General features: G+C 42.0%; 1 protein-coding gene across 3 annotated transcripts in view; it reads left to right on the top strand.

The window, feature by feature from the left end:
• Positions 1–15,825, top strand: part of Melk (maternal embryonic leucine zipper kinase) — a 101,490-nt gene that overhangs the window by 43,322 nt on the left and 42,343 nt on the right. For all 3 annotated transcript variants that reach the window (XM_045141583.1, XM_045141584.1, XM_045141585.1), the window contains 2 exons: positions 11,974–12,042; positions 13,933–14,031. In XM_045141583.1, coding sequence (XP_044997518.1) covers positions 11,974–12,042; positions 13,933–14,031 — 168 coding nt within the window. The remainder of the gene's footprint in view (positions 1–11,973; positions 12,043–13,932; positions 14,032–15,825) is intronic.

The following is a 15,825-nucleotide window of genomic DNA, read 5'->3' on the forward strand; positions in this document are numbered from 1 at the left end:
TTTGAAATTTATTGTAATCTTGGCTCAGAACTATTGTTCCGAGTCACAGTCTAATACAGTCTGCTGGTTGAATCTAATTAAGGTGTCGTATCACTTGCATGCAGTATGTATCTTTGCCTAGAATGTTCTAAAATTTCTCACTTGGGAATAACACTTCTTGCAGTTCTTGGCTTGATTGAAAAGCCCAGTAATATTTGATACGCTGTATGTAACTCTTGCTTAAGAGGCAGATTCCATTTATCTTTGCACCTGTTAACTATTTTAACCAAAATGCTGAGCTGTAATTTCCAGCATGATTACTAATAGATTATTAACCTTATTAATGTTACCAATATTCATTCACCAGCATTGTATTCAAAGGCAAGCATGACTACTCTATTTCTGGTACACAGATATTAAAGTCATATAAGTAATTTGGTAAATAAAACATGGGTAGCTTGAAGAAAGTATTGCTTCTTAATTATTACTTGTAATTTTAAAGGAAATGAGTTACATGGGCCAGTTAGCCTGGTGATTGCAGTGGTGAACACCCACAAGAGACCCTGCCTCAGACAAAGTGGAAAGTGTGGGTGGACATCTGAACTTATCTTTTGACTGTCACATGTTTGCATGGGCTCACACTGAATACACATGAACATGTTTACACATGTACACATACACACCAAAAAGAAAAAGGAAAAAATGAGGTTAGAGATTGCGTTTTTACAATTATAGTTGACTATAATACTGTCATTATGTATTGGAGAGTGTTGTAGTTACCTTTTCATTGCTGGGACAAAGCTCCCAACCAAAAGCAACTGACGGGAAGAGAGTTTTGATTTTGGCTCACCGTCTGCAGGGGAAGCTTTGCAATGGCAGGGAAGGCATGCAGAGGCTAGGCATCCCCTCTACCACAGCAGGTGGAAAGGAGCAGCAGAAGAGTAAGCCGAGCTTTGGCAAGGGGAGCTGGCTATGACACCCTTAAGCCTGCCCTCAGCAGCACACCTTCTCCAGCAAGGGTCCACCTCCCAAATTACCATCAGCTGGGGACCAAGCATTCAAAACACATGATTTTATGCGGGGAGCACATCTGATTCACACCACCACAGAGAGATTGCTTGCCTTTCTTAGCATCATGTACAAAGTGAACAGTTTCAAGCCCACTAGAGTGCCTGGACTAATCCTCTTAGCTCATAGCTGTTCCCCTCCCACATGGCTTTCACCCACTGTTGCTCTTGTTCTCATTTGCAAGGCAATTGTCCTGTAAGTAAAGAAACAAGAATTCTCCAAAGACTGCACAGAAGCAAAGGTTAAGGGAAACAGCCCTGGCTGACACAAGACCTTTTGTGGATGCTCTTCCTCAGCAATTGTTCCTTACAGTCCTTTGTGTTTGGTGTTTGAATATGTATTTCACTATTTAAACACTATTTAGACCTCTCCTTGTGTTCTTTAGGATTGTATCTTCCAGCACAGCACAATAAAGTATTATATCCCTCTTCTAGTTTTCTCTTTATGCATGTGTGTTTGTGTGTGTGCATGGGTTCACATGTGTGTGTGCAGGTCTGCTTATGCGCATGTGTGTGTCTTTGCATGAGTTCATATGTGTGCATGTGCATATGTGTGTGAAGAGCCAAGCACAACCCCTGGAATGTTATATACGTTTTGGGGGGACATTCTCTCATTGGCCCAGGTCAGACTGGCTGGTCAGTGAACCTTATAGGTCCTTCTGTCTCTGCCTCTCCAGTGCTGAGATTACAAGTGTGCATTACCATGCTTGGGTTTTTGCATGGTTCTAGGGATGAAACTCAGGTCCTCATGCTTGTGAGGCAAGTACTTTACCAACTGGGCCATCTCCCCAACCCTTGGTTCTTTTTTTTTTCCTTGCTCTAGGACAGTATTTTTCAACCTTAGAACTATTGATGTTTTACATCTCCATTAATTTGTGACACTTTGGACCAGATAATTGTTTGCAGGAGGTGGGGTGAGTGCTGCTCTGTGCACTTTAAGATGTTTGCCAGCATTCATGGTGTTTATTCACAAGTAGCTGTAGCAGACCGTAAGCTCTGACAATCAGAAATGTCTGTCGACATTGCCAGATGGCTCCTTGGAGACAAATGTGAACCAGTGCCTTGTAATAGTGAACAAATGCTTAATCTCTCTTGATGAGACTTAAGAGTTACCTCATTTGTGGTTAATAATTCCTGCCTAGTCCACAGGATACAGTAAGTATGTGAACGCTGTCCACTTCCTATAAGACAAGTGTCCCTCATTGGCCTGAAGCTCACCAATTTTCTTTTTTTTTTTTTAAATTTTTTTGTTCATTTATTATTATTTGTTTATTTGAGAGTGACAGACATAGAGAGAAAGACAGATAGAGGGAGAGAGAGAGAATGGGCGCGCCAGGGCTTCCAGCCTCTGCAAACGAACTCCAGACGCGTGCGCCCCCTTGTGCATCCGGCTAACGTGGGACCTGGGGAACCGAGCCTCGAACCGGGGTCCTTAGGCTTCACTGGCAAGCGCTTAACCGCTAAGCCATCGCTCCAGCCCTCACCAATTTTCTTAACTGGCTGGCCATTGAGCCCTAGAAACCCTCTTGTCCCCACCTCTCCAGTGCTGGGGAAAAAGTGCATGCCACCATGCCTTTTTAACCAGTTATCAGGAATTATGCAGATCCTCATGCCTGCAGGGCATCTGCTGTACTGACTGAGCCATCTCCTTAGTCCTTTGGTATTTTTATATCTGGTTTCTGTGGAACACTCCTACTTTTAAATTATTTTTTAAATTTTAATTTACCTATTAGAGAGATTGAGAATGGACATGCCAGGGCCTCTAGCTACTCTAGCTATCGCAAACAATTTCCTGTGCTACCATATGCATCTGGCATATGTAGATATTGGGGAATTGATCCTGGGTCCTTAGGCTTCACAGGCAAGCACCTTATCTGTTAAGCTATCTCTCCAGCCCCGCACTCTACTTTTTGTTGTTGTTGTTGTTGTTTCTCGAGGTAGAGTCTCACTCTAGCCCAGGCTGACCTGGAATTAACTATGGAGTCTTAGGGTGGCCTTAAACTCATGGCGATCCTCCTATCTCTGCCTCCTGAGTGCCGGCCTCTACTTTTTGTAAAAAAAAATATTTACTTATTTGAGAGAGAGAGAGAAAGAGAAGGGGCACACCAGGGCCTCTAGCCACTGCAAATGAACTCTAGACACATGTGCCCCCTTGTGCATCTGGCTTACATGGGTCCTGGGGAATCAAACCTGGGTCCTTAGGCTTCGCAGGCAGATGCCTTAACTGCTAAGCCATTTCCCTAGCCCCCCCTCCTACTTTTATATAAGTACTTTTACTTTGTTTAGTCTGGGTATGGGGCTGTGTTGCAGTCAGCTTCTTGTTGTTGGGTCAGACATCCAACAGAAGCAGCTTATTGGAGGAAAGGGTTTATTTCAAGCTTACATATCCAGGGAAAACACCACCAATGGCAGAAGCAACTGACCTATGCCCATAGGTCTAAACAGACATCATCAAAAGCCAGCAAGCAGACTAGAGAAATGGCTTAGTGGTTAAGGCACTTTCCTGAAAAACCAAGGGATCCAGGTTCCATTCCCCCGGACCTATGCAAGCCACATGCACAAGGTGACACATGTATCTGTGGTTCGTTTGTAGAGGCTGAAGACCCTGCCATGCCTGTTCTCTTTCTGTCTGTTCCCCCTTCTCTCTCTCTCAAATAAATAAATTAAACAAATAAAAGTTAGCAAGCACTAAACACACATCTTTATAGAGCTGGACTACAAGAATTGCATCCAGTGACATTGCTTCTTGCCCAGAAGGGCTCTCTGCTCACTGGAGACTCAAGTAAGCAAGCTCTTTATTTATTTATTTATTTATTTATTTATTTATTTATTTATTTATTTTATTTTTCAAGGTAGGGTCTCATTTTGGCCCACGCTGACCTGAAATTCACTATGTAGTCTCAGGGTGGCCTCAAACTCATGATGATCCTCCTACCTCTGCCTACCAAGTGTTGGGATTAAAGGTATGCGCCACCACACCTGGCTCATGTAGGGGTTTCTACCCTTCCTCACATGTTTCATCTCAGTAGTGGCTTCTAGAACCATATTACACATCTAATGACCCTTCCTAGCTTATGTCGTTTCTAAATCCAGCACTGGGTGTGTGGAATAGCCAAATTTGCAAATCCAGAGGGAGTAAATCTTAAGAGCAGCATACTCCTTTAAGTTACCTCCTTGCAAAAGAATTTGTATTCTTACTCATTTGAGCCTTTCCTGGGCATCTTTTCCATTATTCAAATGCAAAGTAGTTAACCCACCTTTAAGGGTGGTAATAACTAAATAGTTGCAGCTTCAGCAACCTAAACCAGTCTTTGTGCCAGTAACTTTAAACTTGCTTGAATTTCGCCTGTGATAAACTATATACTTTTCATACCTTTTTGTTCTGTTCCTCCTGCTAAGCTCATAAGTCCATTACTTTTTAATTTAACCTTGCTGAAATCCTTAGGGCTTGGGCAGGACGCAACCAGCCTTTCTGCCAGTTCCCAACTTCCAACAAGGTTCTCTGCTTCCCCTTTGAGCGTTTATAAACCAAGCCTTCACAGTCTCCAATTCTCTCTGCATTTAGCATTTTTAAACTCTCACCAAAATAGCCATAAAACTTTGTATACCAGGCTTGTGAGGCTTGTCCAGTCGAAAGTAACAAGTCCTACCACGTTGCTCTAGCACACAAGTTCCAGAAGATCAAAATCCACACGGTCAGCTTCGTTGCAACAACCGTCCCCCTTCTTGATACCAATTTACTGTCACATTCAGCTCCTTGTTGCTGGGACAAACATCCAACCAGAAGCAGTTTATGGGAGGAAAGGGTTTACCTTGGGCTTGCAGGTCCAGGGGAAGCACCATCAATGGCAGAAGCAGCTTGTTCACTTTCACAAACCCAGACACACAGACATCATCAAAAGCCAGCAAGCACCAAACACACACCTTAGGGCTGGACTACAGGATCCATTCCCAGTGATTTACCTCTTTCCCCAAAGGGCTCCACCCACGGGAGACTCCAATTGCATGCTCAATCTTAATTTAAAAAAAGCCTGAGTCTGTGGGGCCATACATTCAAACCACCACAGGCACCACAGGGTGCCTGAAACCAGACTTCTTTGAGTGGTTGAGACCACTGGGAGAACGATAGTGAGGAGGCCAAACTCTTACTAATGGTATGTGAGTTTCCTATGTCTGCTCTAACAAAGTATCCCAGAGTGGTGGCTTGACAAAACTGATGTTTAGTCTCACAGTTTGAGAACCACTCAGCCCAGTACAGAGAGTATCTGGGAGTAAGCAGCAAATGCTCTGTAAGCCATCAGCATGGGGGAAGACCACCCAGAGAACATGGAGGTCCTGACCAGTGAGTGAGGCATGACAGAGGACACTAAGAGCAGTTTCTGGTTCCACATTCAGGCAGCCTGTGACCATTTTGATCAGCAGTATGTTTCTTGTCCTAGGCTGGTCTCAACTCTGGGACCTTGGCAAATGCAAGTTGAAATGAGAGACCAGGTAAGTAGGCAGTTTGTCCAGAATGAGAACAAGTTCCTAGGGTTGGGATCATGAGGAGCTTGGTCTCAAGAATAAGGAAAATCTCAGATATGAGAGAGAGGAGCCAACTAGGCCAGAGGCCATACACACTTAACTGCAGCTTACTGCTGTGTTCTAGAGTGTTAGCTGCAGCATCTCAACAGTGGGGCCAAGCAGCACTGAGCCTTCACATCAGGGCTCAGTTGACCTTAGAGGAAAGATGCTAAGGAAAATGAACTGGAGCTTCATCACTATAGTTCAGAGACAAATGGTCAGTTTCTGACTCTGGCGAGCATTAAGACCCCTTGGCAAGTTTATAAAAAGCAATGAGGACTTCTTCCCATGTCACATACAGGGATGGAAATATCTAATGCCATCTGTCAAATGAAAGCAGTTGCCCTTCCAAGGACATGCGTTGCACATCAGTCAGCTATGTCAGAGAGGTTGAGTTGTTTGGATGTCTGTACCATGTCTTTGTAAGTGTGCTCAATAATACTTATTTGGAACTCTAATTCCCTCTTTAACATAGTGGAAGTCCAATCTACCTTATAGTCCTGTGTGTCTGAATGACCCATACTTGTCTAACATTTGTTTGTTTCTGTTTTTTCTAGGTAGGGTCTTGCTCTAGTCTAAATTGACCTGGAATTCATTATATAGTTTCAGGCTGGCCTTGAAATCACAGTGATCCACCTACCTGTGCTTCCTAATTGCTGGGATTAAAGGCATGTGCTACCATGCCCAGTTTTGCCTGTCATTTGTAAGATGAACTTCTTTCTGTAAGAATTGTATTCTAGACAGTTCGTAAAAACTGAGATCCCACAATGCTGGTACTTGTTGATGACCTTAGTTTTCTTTTCTTTTCCCTCCCTCCCTCCCCCCCTTCCTCTTCCCTTCCTTCCCTTCCCCCTTTCCCTCCCTCCCTCCCTCCCTCCTTTCTTCCTTTTTATTTGTTTTTCAAGGTAGGGTTTTACTCTAGCCCAGGCTGACCTGGAATTCACCATGGAGTCTGTCTCAGGGTGGCCTCGAACTCAGTGTTCCTCCTACCTCTGCCTCCCAAGTACTGGGATTGAAGGTGTGTGCCACACCTGGCTTCCTTGTTTCTTTTTGCCACTTGTCCTTATCTTCTTGGTCTTGTGTTTCTAATTTAGGATCCTTATTCACTGTCTTTTGTCTCTCATTAGCTTTGGAGGCCCTCTGGCATTTGCCATTGTTCTTTAGTTCTTAATTGTATCATAAATAGTTATTATGATAAATGTTTCCATTCTTAAATTTTTGTATGCTGGAATATTTGCTTAGGATAAATTTCTAGAAGTGAAGTTGTTGAATCAAGCATATGTAATTTTACTGTTTTTAATGCATATTTACAAGGTAGTCTTCAAAAAAATTTATATTCTCTAGTAGCATACATAAACATTCCTGATCCTGAGCACTTTCTTAAAGTATTATTATTTTTTAAAAACTTTATTTTTTTTTTTATTTATTTGAGAGAGAGAGAAAGAGGCAGAGAGAGAGAGAGAGGGAGCACCAGGGCCTTCAGCCACTGCAAACAAACTCCAGATGCATGTGCCCCTTAGTGCATCTGGCTTATGTGGGTCCTGGGGAATCAATCGAACTGAGGTCCTTGAGCTTTGCAGGCAAGCACCTTAGCTGCTAAGCTATCTCTTCAGCCCATCAAAGTATTAATTATTTTTAATCTTTTTATTTTTATTTATTTATTTGAGAACGACAGAGAAAGAGGCAGACACAGAGAGAGAGAATGGGTGCACCATGGCCTCCAGACACTGCAAACGAACAGCTCAGAGTGCCCTTGAACTCATGGTGATCCTCCTGCCTTAACCTTTCAAATACTGGGATTACAAGTATGTGCCACCATGCCTGGCATATATATGTATCACTCTACATATACATACATACATACATACATACTCTACATATACATACATATACATATGTATATGTATATACATATACATATATATAATCTGGAGAGAGAGTGTGGGTGTGGGTGGGTGTGTCTGGTTTTTTTTTGAGACAAGGTTTTTTTTTTTTTTAATTTGTGGGAGCTGGGTGTGGTGGCACACACCTTTTTTTTTTTAATTTTATTTATTTATTTGAGAGAGACAGACACAGAGAGAAAGACAGATAGAGGGAGAGAGAAAATGGGCGCGCCAGGGCTTCCAGCCTCTGCAAACGAACTCCCGATGCTTGTGCCTCCTTGTGCATCTGGCTAACGTGGGACCTGGGGAACCGAGCCTTGAACTGGGGTCCTTAGGCTTCACAGGCAAGCGCTTAACCGCTAAGCCATCTCTCTAGCCCGAGACAAGGTTTTATGTAGCCAGGATGAACTTAAACACATTATGTAGCTTAAGACGACTTTGAACTCCTGATCCTCTTGTCTCCAGTTCCCAAGTACTAGAGGATTGTAGTCATGCACTATCATGGCCATCTTGATAACATTTAAATATATATATATATGTTTTTCAAGGTAGAGTGTCACTCTAGCCCAGGCTGACCTGGAATTCACTATGTAGTCTCAGGGCAGCCTCAAATTCATGGTGATCCTCCTACCTCTGCCTCCCAAGTGCTGGGATTAAAGGTGTACATCACCACGCCTGGCTTAAAATTAATTTTTATTAGATTAATTGAATGTAGTTTCATGTTAAGTGGTCATTAAAAATTCAAGGCCTGGAGAGATGGCTCAGTAGTTATGTGCGCTTCCCACACAAGCGTTAGTACCCCAAACCCTACTTTGAATCTCCAGATCCCCTATAAACATTTGGGCATGGCCATGTACTCTTGTATCCTCAGCTGTGTTATCTGTAAGACATTCCAGTTCAAATAAGCATGATGTTTACCTTTGACTGCCACAGGGTAGGCAATTACATGGGGCACCACAAGGGCACATATACATTTATACACCACAGACACACACACAAGCAAGGCAAAAAAAAAAATCTGTCAATACTCTTTGTCCATTTTCTTTTGGAATGTATATTTTCTTTTTCTTTTTTTAAAAATTTATTTTCAAGGAGAGAGAGAGAGAAAGGGGTATGCCAGGGCCTCTTGCCACTGCACATGAAGTCCAGATACATATGCCACTTCATGCATCTGGCTTTATGTGGGTACTGGGGAATCAAGCCCGGGCCATCAGGCTTTGCAGGCAGGTACCTTCAACTGCTGAGCCATCTCTCCAGCTTGGAATATATGCCTTTTATCTTATTCCTTTATTTCATTCTAGGGTCAGACATTGTGGTAGGTGAACTAAATAGGTTGAAATCACTATGATTAAAGAACTTATGGGGCAGCCTGGAGAGGTGGCTTAGCAGTTAAGGCACTTGCTAACAAAGCCTAAGGACCCATGTTCAACTTTCCAGGTCACATGTAGGCCAGACGCACAAGATGACACAAGTGCCCGAGGTGTCATACAAGTCTGTAGCTCGATTATAGTGGCTGGGGACCCCGGGGCTCCAGTTCATTCTTTCTCTCTCTGTCTCTCAATTAAAAAAAGGCCAATCTGTTCTTGCCTCAAAAAAAAAAAAAAGAAAAAAGAAAAAAGAAAAGAAAAAGAAAAAGAAAGAAAGGAGACATATGGGTCTGGAGAGATGTCTTAACAGTTAAGGTAGTTGCCTGCGAAGCCTAAGAACCCAGGTTCTATTCCCCAGGACCTATGTAACACCAAGTGCTCAGGGTGGTGCATGTGTCTGAAGTTTGTTTGCAATAGCTGGAGGCCTTGGTGTGCCCATTCTTTCTCTCTCTCAAAAGCAAATCAATAAAAAATTTAAAATATTTTTAAAATAACTGATGATTATAGTGAGGCAGAAAACAGATAAAATGTGGCAGTGGTAGGACTGTAAAGCAGTGTAGGAATGAGTAAGGGCCGGGTGCTGCTCTCAGGTGGGCAGGGACATCTCTACTGACAGCAGGTAGAGATCTTATGACGAATGAGCCATAGTGCTGGCTCCTGACACAGTCATGAAGGGCAAAGGAAAGGAACTGTGAATGCAGAGGCCCCAAGGTAAGGCTGTTTTCCACATGCAGCTGTAGTTTGGTGAAGGGGAAATATTGGTGAGTTTGAGAGATAGCAAGGAGGGACGTTGGCATTGCAAGGTGGACCTTGCAGGGGCGTTGGAGCCCACATAGGAAATTTACATTTCATTCTGAGTGAGATGGCAAGCCATTGGAGGCCTTTGGGTAGTGAATGACATGACTCAATATTTTTTGTTGTGTTTCTTAAGGTAGGGTCTCGCTGTAGCCCATGCTGGCCTGGAATTTACCTGGTAGACTCAGGCTGGCTTTGAATGGACCCAGTATTTTAAAAGAGCATTTGTGGTGGTGAAAATTAGAGGTAGTGGTAGAATCTGGAAGACCAGCTGGTTTCTTTTTGCAGTATGCCACATGAGCTAGTGGTATGGATGAGTGCTGAGGTAGAGATAGAGACAATGATTCTGGGTATATTTAAAGTACAGCCAGTAGATGCTGACAAATTGAATGTGTATGAGAGAGAAGGTAAAGTTGACTTCAGTCCAGGCCGATAGAATGCTTTTGTCATTCATAGGAAGGTTTGGGAGCCATAGAAGAAGAGATTAGGTGATGGCGATTATACATCCTAATGATTTGTGAAATTTTTTTTAAAAAGTACTTTTGAGGGCTGGAGAGATGGCTTAGTGGTTAAGCGCTTGCCTGTAAAGCCTAAGGACCCCGGTTCGAGGCTCGGTTCCCCAGGTCCCACATTAGCCAGATGCACAAGGGGCCGCACGCGTCTGGAGTTCGTTTGCAGTGGCTGGAAGCCCTTGCATGCCCATTCTCTCTCTCTCTGCCTCTTTCTCTATCTGTTACTCTCAAATAAATAAAAATAAACAAAAACAGTACTTTTGACATTGTGAAACTTTTATGTGGTTAAATGTATTGCAGGCTTAGAAAGTGGCCCAGTTGGTGAGTGTGCTTGTGCACCATGAACAAAGCCCTGGGTTCAGTCCTTAAAACTACATGAGCTGGGCATGGTGGTATACAGCTACAGTCGTGACATTCTGGAAGTGGTGGTAGGAGGATAAGGAAGTCAAGATCCTCCTCAGCTATGTAAGGGAGTTCTAGACCAGCTTGGGGTAGATGCACTATATTAAAGAAAAGTATGAGCCAGGTGTTGTAGCACACGCCCTTAATCCCAGCACTGGGGAGGCAGAGGTAGGTGAATCACTGTGAGTTTGAGGCCACCCTGAGACTGCACAATTAATTCCAGGTCAGCCTGAGCCAGAGTGAGACCCTACCTTGGAAAACCAAAAAAAAAAAAAAGAAAAGAAAAAGTATATTAGGGCTGGAGAGATGGCTTACTAACCAAAGTGTTTGCCTGCAAAGCCTAAGGACTCATGTTTGATTCCTCAGTACCCACGTAAGCTAGATGCACAACGTGGTGCATGCATCTGGAATTTGTTTGCAGTGACTAGAGGCCCTGGTACACCCATTCTGTCTCTCTCTAAAATAAATAAATATTTTTAAAAATGTATGTTAATCTTTTGTCACTTAGGCAGAAAAGGCTTTCCCCTAAATTGTTATTAATCTTATTAGTATTGTTTTGCAGTACAGAAATGTCCAATTTTTGTTTTGTTAATCTTCCTTGCTTTCTTTTAAGTACTCTTAAGATTTTGTATTTGCATTTAATCTAGGGAGTTTAATTTTGATGCAAACTATGAATTACAGTTAGTTCAACTTTAGTTTTTCTCAAATAATTATCCCTAGCATTATTGAACCATTTGTCTCTATTCTGAGAAATGATTGTATCATTTTCTCTAAATTGGGAAACAGCGGGGGGGGGGGAGCGGTATGTGCCATGTTCTATAGAAGTATCTTAACTATTTTAAGAGTTCGTAATCTCCTGGTCTTGTTTGGTTGATGATACACTGACCATAATTTGTTGTAAGCATTTGTTTCCTGAGTCTCTTCTATTTCCAAAAAGGTATTTACCTTAGAAAATGGCTTTGTGATAAAGTCTCAGTGATTATGAATTTTATCTTGTGAATCATAGGTGACCTGCTTTTAACTACAACCTGTGTCCTGCTTCATTGTTGCTTCATTGTCTCAGCGATAATTGGCTTTGGCAATACAAAATGAATAGTAGTGGTATACTTGGCACTCATGTGATCGCAGTACGAATTCCTTATTCCTGAATAGCACGTAGGTTTTCTACTGTTACACTCGCTGTGCTGCAGTCCTTCTCTACATGCGGGTAATGTAGAGGTGGTGATAGTCTTGAATTTATTGGGTTTTGTTCTTTCAGGCAAGAAATGGAGTTCGTATTAACAGTGTACTCAGAAACTCGTAATAGAGGAAAGTATTTGAGTAAACCTCTAGCATATCATTACCTTAGAATTCTTAGCAAGGCTGGTAGAACCTAAATGACTTAAGTTCTCTTTGTTTTTTATAGAGAGGGAAGTATGATATTCCTAAGTGGCTCTCTCCCAGTAGCATTCTGCTTCTTCAACAAATGCTGCAGGTAAATGTTATTTATTTTAAGTGATAAATATCTATTGGCAACGTTTAAGATTGTCTTTGGGACTGCTTCATTTTTCATCACCATTTGTTGTATTTCTATAAGAACCTCTCTTTAATTATTTGGTAAACCCAATTTTTTTTAAGACTTCAACTGTCTTTGATCATGTGGGTTTTTTTTTTTTTAATTTGACAGAAAGTGGGGGGCACAGAGAATAGGCACGCCAGGGCCTCCAGCTGCTGCAAATGACCTCCAGATGCATGCGCCCTCTTGTACATCTGGCTAATGTGGGTCTTGGGGAATCAAACCTGGGTCCTTTGGCTTTGTAGGCAAATGCCTTAACCACTAAGCCGTTCCTCCAGCCCATGTGTTGTTTTTTTTTAGATTGTTTTCTATAGCCAGCCTTTGCTCAACCCTCTTCAGTTTTCTTGTTCCTACTCTTGCACATGGATTATACAGAAGATAATGAATAAATGCTTGAATGAGCTGATGCACAGTAGAGTGGGATCTTTAGCACAGTGCTCCTCAAATGTTGCCACATCAGAATTGCCGATGGTCCTGTTCAAACACAGCTTGCTGGGCCCCATCCCTGGTGTTTGAGTCAGGATGTGTGGCAGGACTGAGCATTTGCATTCCAAGAAGGCTTCCAGGGGATGCTGAGGCTGCTGGCTTGGACCACCCTTGGACAGTGACTCACTTAATGGAATGAAGGTGGAAGGAGAAGTGCTGAAGTTCTAGGTATCTACCCAGCAGTCCACAGGCCTACCAGCTCACTGGTTCTCATCTATAAGATGGGGATGTGTGGCCTACCCCACTGCTCTTTAATGTTAGAAGGGTACAGTGAGATTGGTAGGAAACATTTTGGAAATAAGAGTAACTTATTAGTACAACATTTTTTCATCCTCTGTCTGGTGTGTCTTCCAGTTTTTCCATCTAGTAAACTACCTCTGCCCACTGCCTTTTTGGAACAAACAAATAGCAAGGTTTATTTTAGCAAGCAAGAGGTTTTGACAAGTGAAAAAGCAAAAGTAGGAAGTGAGTATACTCCCCAGGACTGACCAAGCCTAATAGCAATGGTCCATTTCCACATTCTGTTCAAAATATTCTCAGGCTTGGGCTGGAGAGATGGCCTGGCAGTTGGGGTGCATGCCTGTGAAGCCTAAGGACCCAGGTTCAATTCTCCAGGTCCCACGTAAGCCAGATGCACATGGTGGCACATGCATCAAGAGTTTGTTTGCACTGGCTAGAGGCCCTGGCATTCCCATTCTCACTCTCTCTTTCTCAAGTAAATCTTTAAAAAGAAAAAAAAAAATGCTAAAAAATATTCTCAGGCTCATCCACCTTGATTAAGCAAGGTCAGACCACGATCTCCACATTGAGATTGAAAAATGCCTCAGTCTTTCTTTTAGACCCACAACTGGCCTCTGGTGATTAGTTTTTCCCTCCTCATATTCGAACGTTACAAGTGAAAAGGAAAGGTGTGCTTTTCAACTTGTTCTATGTGATAGTTAGCTCATCAGAGGTGTAGATGGCATATGGAGTATGAATGCCCTGAATTGTGGCCTCTTGAATGTTAAACTGGTGAATATTTCTTGTGATTAGGTTTTCCAGCAAAAAGGCTATTGCATCATACAATAGATTGACTGAACTTCATGAATAATATCTGTATCAATGAAGTTTGTTTATTAAACATTTATTGTTTTTAGGCCTTTGTTGAGTGCTATAATTTTCTTGTCTCTATTACCTTTTTAAAATAATTCATTACAAGGCCATTTTAAGATCATTGACAGTCTTTTATGTGATGATAAAGTTTATATCTGTTGCAGTGCATTTTGAATTCTCAGGGGGCAAAATTTTTATGTTGTGTCTGTTATTTACTTCAATGGCCACTAGGTGGACCCAAAGAAACGAATTTCTATGAAACATCTCTTGAAGCATCCCTGGATCATGGAAGATTACAACTGTCCTGTTGAGTGGCAAAGCAAGAATCCTGTGAGTAAATGAAACCTAGTAGAATTTTGTTTATAAAAGTTGATGTGAGGGCTGGAGAGATGGCGTAATGGTTAAGGAACTTGCATGCAAAGCTTAAGGACCCAGGTTCAGTTACCCAGTACCCATGTAAGCCAGATGCACAAGGCAGTATATGTGTCTGGAGTTTATTTGCAGTGGCTAGAGGCTGTGGCATACTCATTCTCTCTCACTGTCTCTTTATCTACCTCTTTCTCTCTCAGGTAACATAAATAACATATTTGGGCAGGAGATACAGCTTAGTGGTTAAAGTGCTTGTTTCCAAAGCCTAAGGATCCAGGTTCAATTCCCCAGTATCCATGTAAGCCAGATGCAGAAGGTGGCACATGTGTCTGGAGTTCCTTTGCAGTGGCTGGAGACCCTGGTGTACCAATTCACTCTCTGTCTCCTTCTCTCTCTCTTTCTCTCAAATAAGTACATAAATATTTTTTTAAAGTTTATATGGGGCTAGAGAGATGGTTCAGCAGTTAAGGCATTTTCTTGCAAAGGCTAAGGACCTTGGTTTGATTCCCCAGAAGCAGATTCACAAAACAGCAAGATGTACAAAGCGACACATGCATCTGGAGTTTGCAGCAGCTGAAGGCCCTAGCATGCCCATTCTTTCTGTCTGTCTTGCTTCTCTCTATTTCTCACTGCTTCCAAAGAAATAAAATTGAAAATCAAGTTTATGTGAATTCTGGGCCTACAGCGATATGATCTAAATGTGAAAGGAATTTTGTAGACTTACTCATCAGATTGGTATTGGAAGACTTATAACCCAATCAAATATTTGCCTATAAATCTCTAGGACACTGTGTGGCTGCTGACCACAAACTGCACATGAGAATTACCTGGGACCTTAAAAAAGTAATGTCTGGCTGGACATGAGAGTGTCTATGTGTAATCCCAGCACTTGGGGGTATGGAAGCAGGAAGGTCAGAAGTTTAAGGCCAGTGTCAGTTACATGATACTCTGCTGCCCATCCCAGAAGACATGAATACTTATGAAAAGCTCCCAGCTTTTTTTCATGTGTAGTTAGGATTGTGAGCAGTGTCCTGGGAATCTTGTGCAAGTTATTTAACTTTGCTATAAAGATTTATTCATCTGTAAAAAGTAGGTTAAGCCAGCTCTGCTTCTCAGAGTAGTAGTGACATTAGTTCAGTTCTCAAACATTTTAGCCTAAAGACCTTTTTACACCCTTAATATTTTATTTATTTATTCTTTCATTTATAAGTAACAGTAATTGCTGGGTATATTGACACATGCAGGTAATCTAGCCCTTGAGAGGCTGAGGCAAGAGGATTGCAAGTTTGAGGCCAGCCTAGATTACATACTGAGACTGCCTCAAAATAAAAGAAAAAAAATAAACCTCTTACATATCACATAGAAACGTTTTGTAAAGAAAATCTACTTAAAATAAATTTGGCAAAAAGAGTGGCAGGTTTATATCTTTATAAGCTTATTAAAGTCAGGCTTAATAGTTTCTACCTCTCCAGTCACCTGCTTATATATTTCAAAACTGCAACCTCAAACTGACTTATAGTAGAAAAAAGAAGTCTTAGTAACCCTTTCAGATGTTTTCTGATAATTCGTTAGCCCTTGGTAGGTGGCAGTTTCTTAAAGGTTAGTTACATATAGAATCTTAGGCCGTGTCTTTGTCCTGTGTCCCCTAAATCCCACTAGTATCTTCATGGCCCCTTTCCCCCCTGTGGCAGTATGCAGCAGTCATTTGGAAGATACTTGTGCATTGAGTTGTACAGATCTTCCCAAAATTAACCT

The sequence above is a fragment of the Jaculus jaculus genome, chromosome 1 (assembly GCF_020740685.1).
Source record: "Jaculus jaculus isolate mJacJac1 chromosome 1, mJacJac1.mat.Y.cur, whole genome shotgun sequence".
Classification (NCBI taxonomy): Eukaryota; Metazoa; Chordata; class Mammalia; order Rodentia; family Dipodidae; genus Jaculus; species Jaculus jaculus.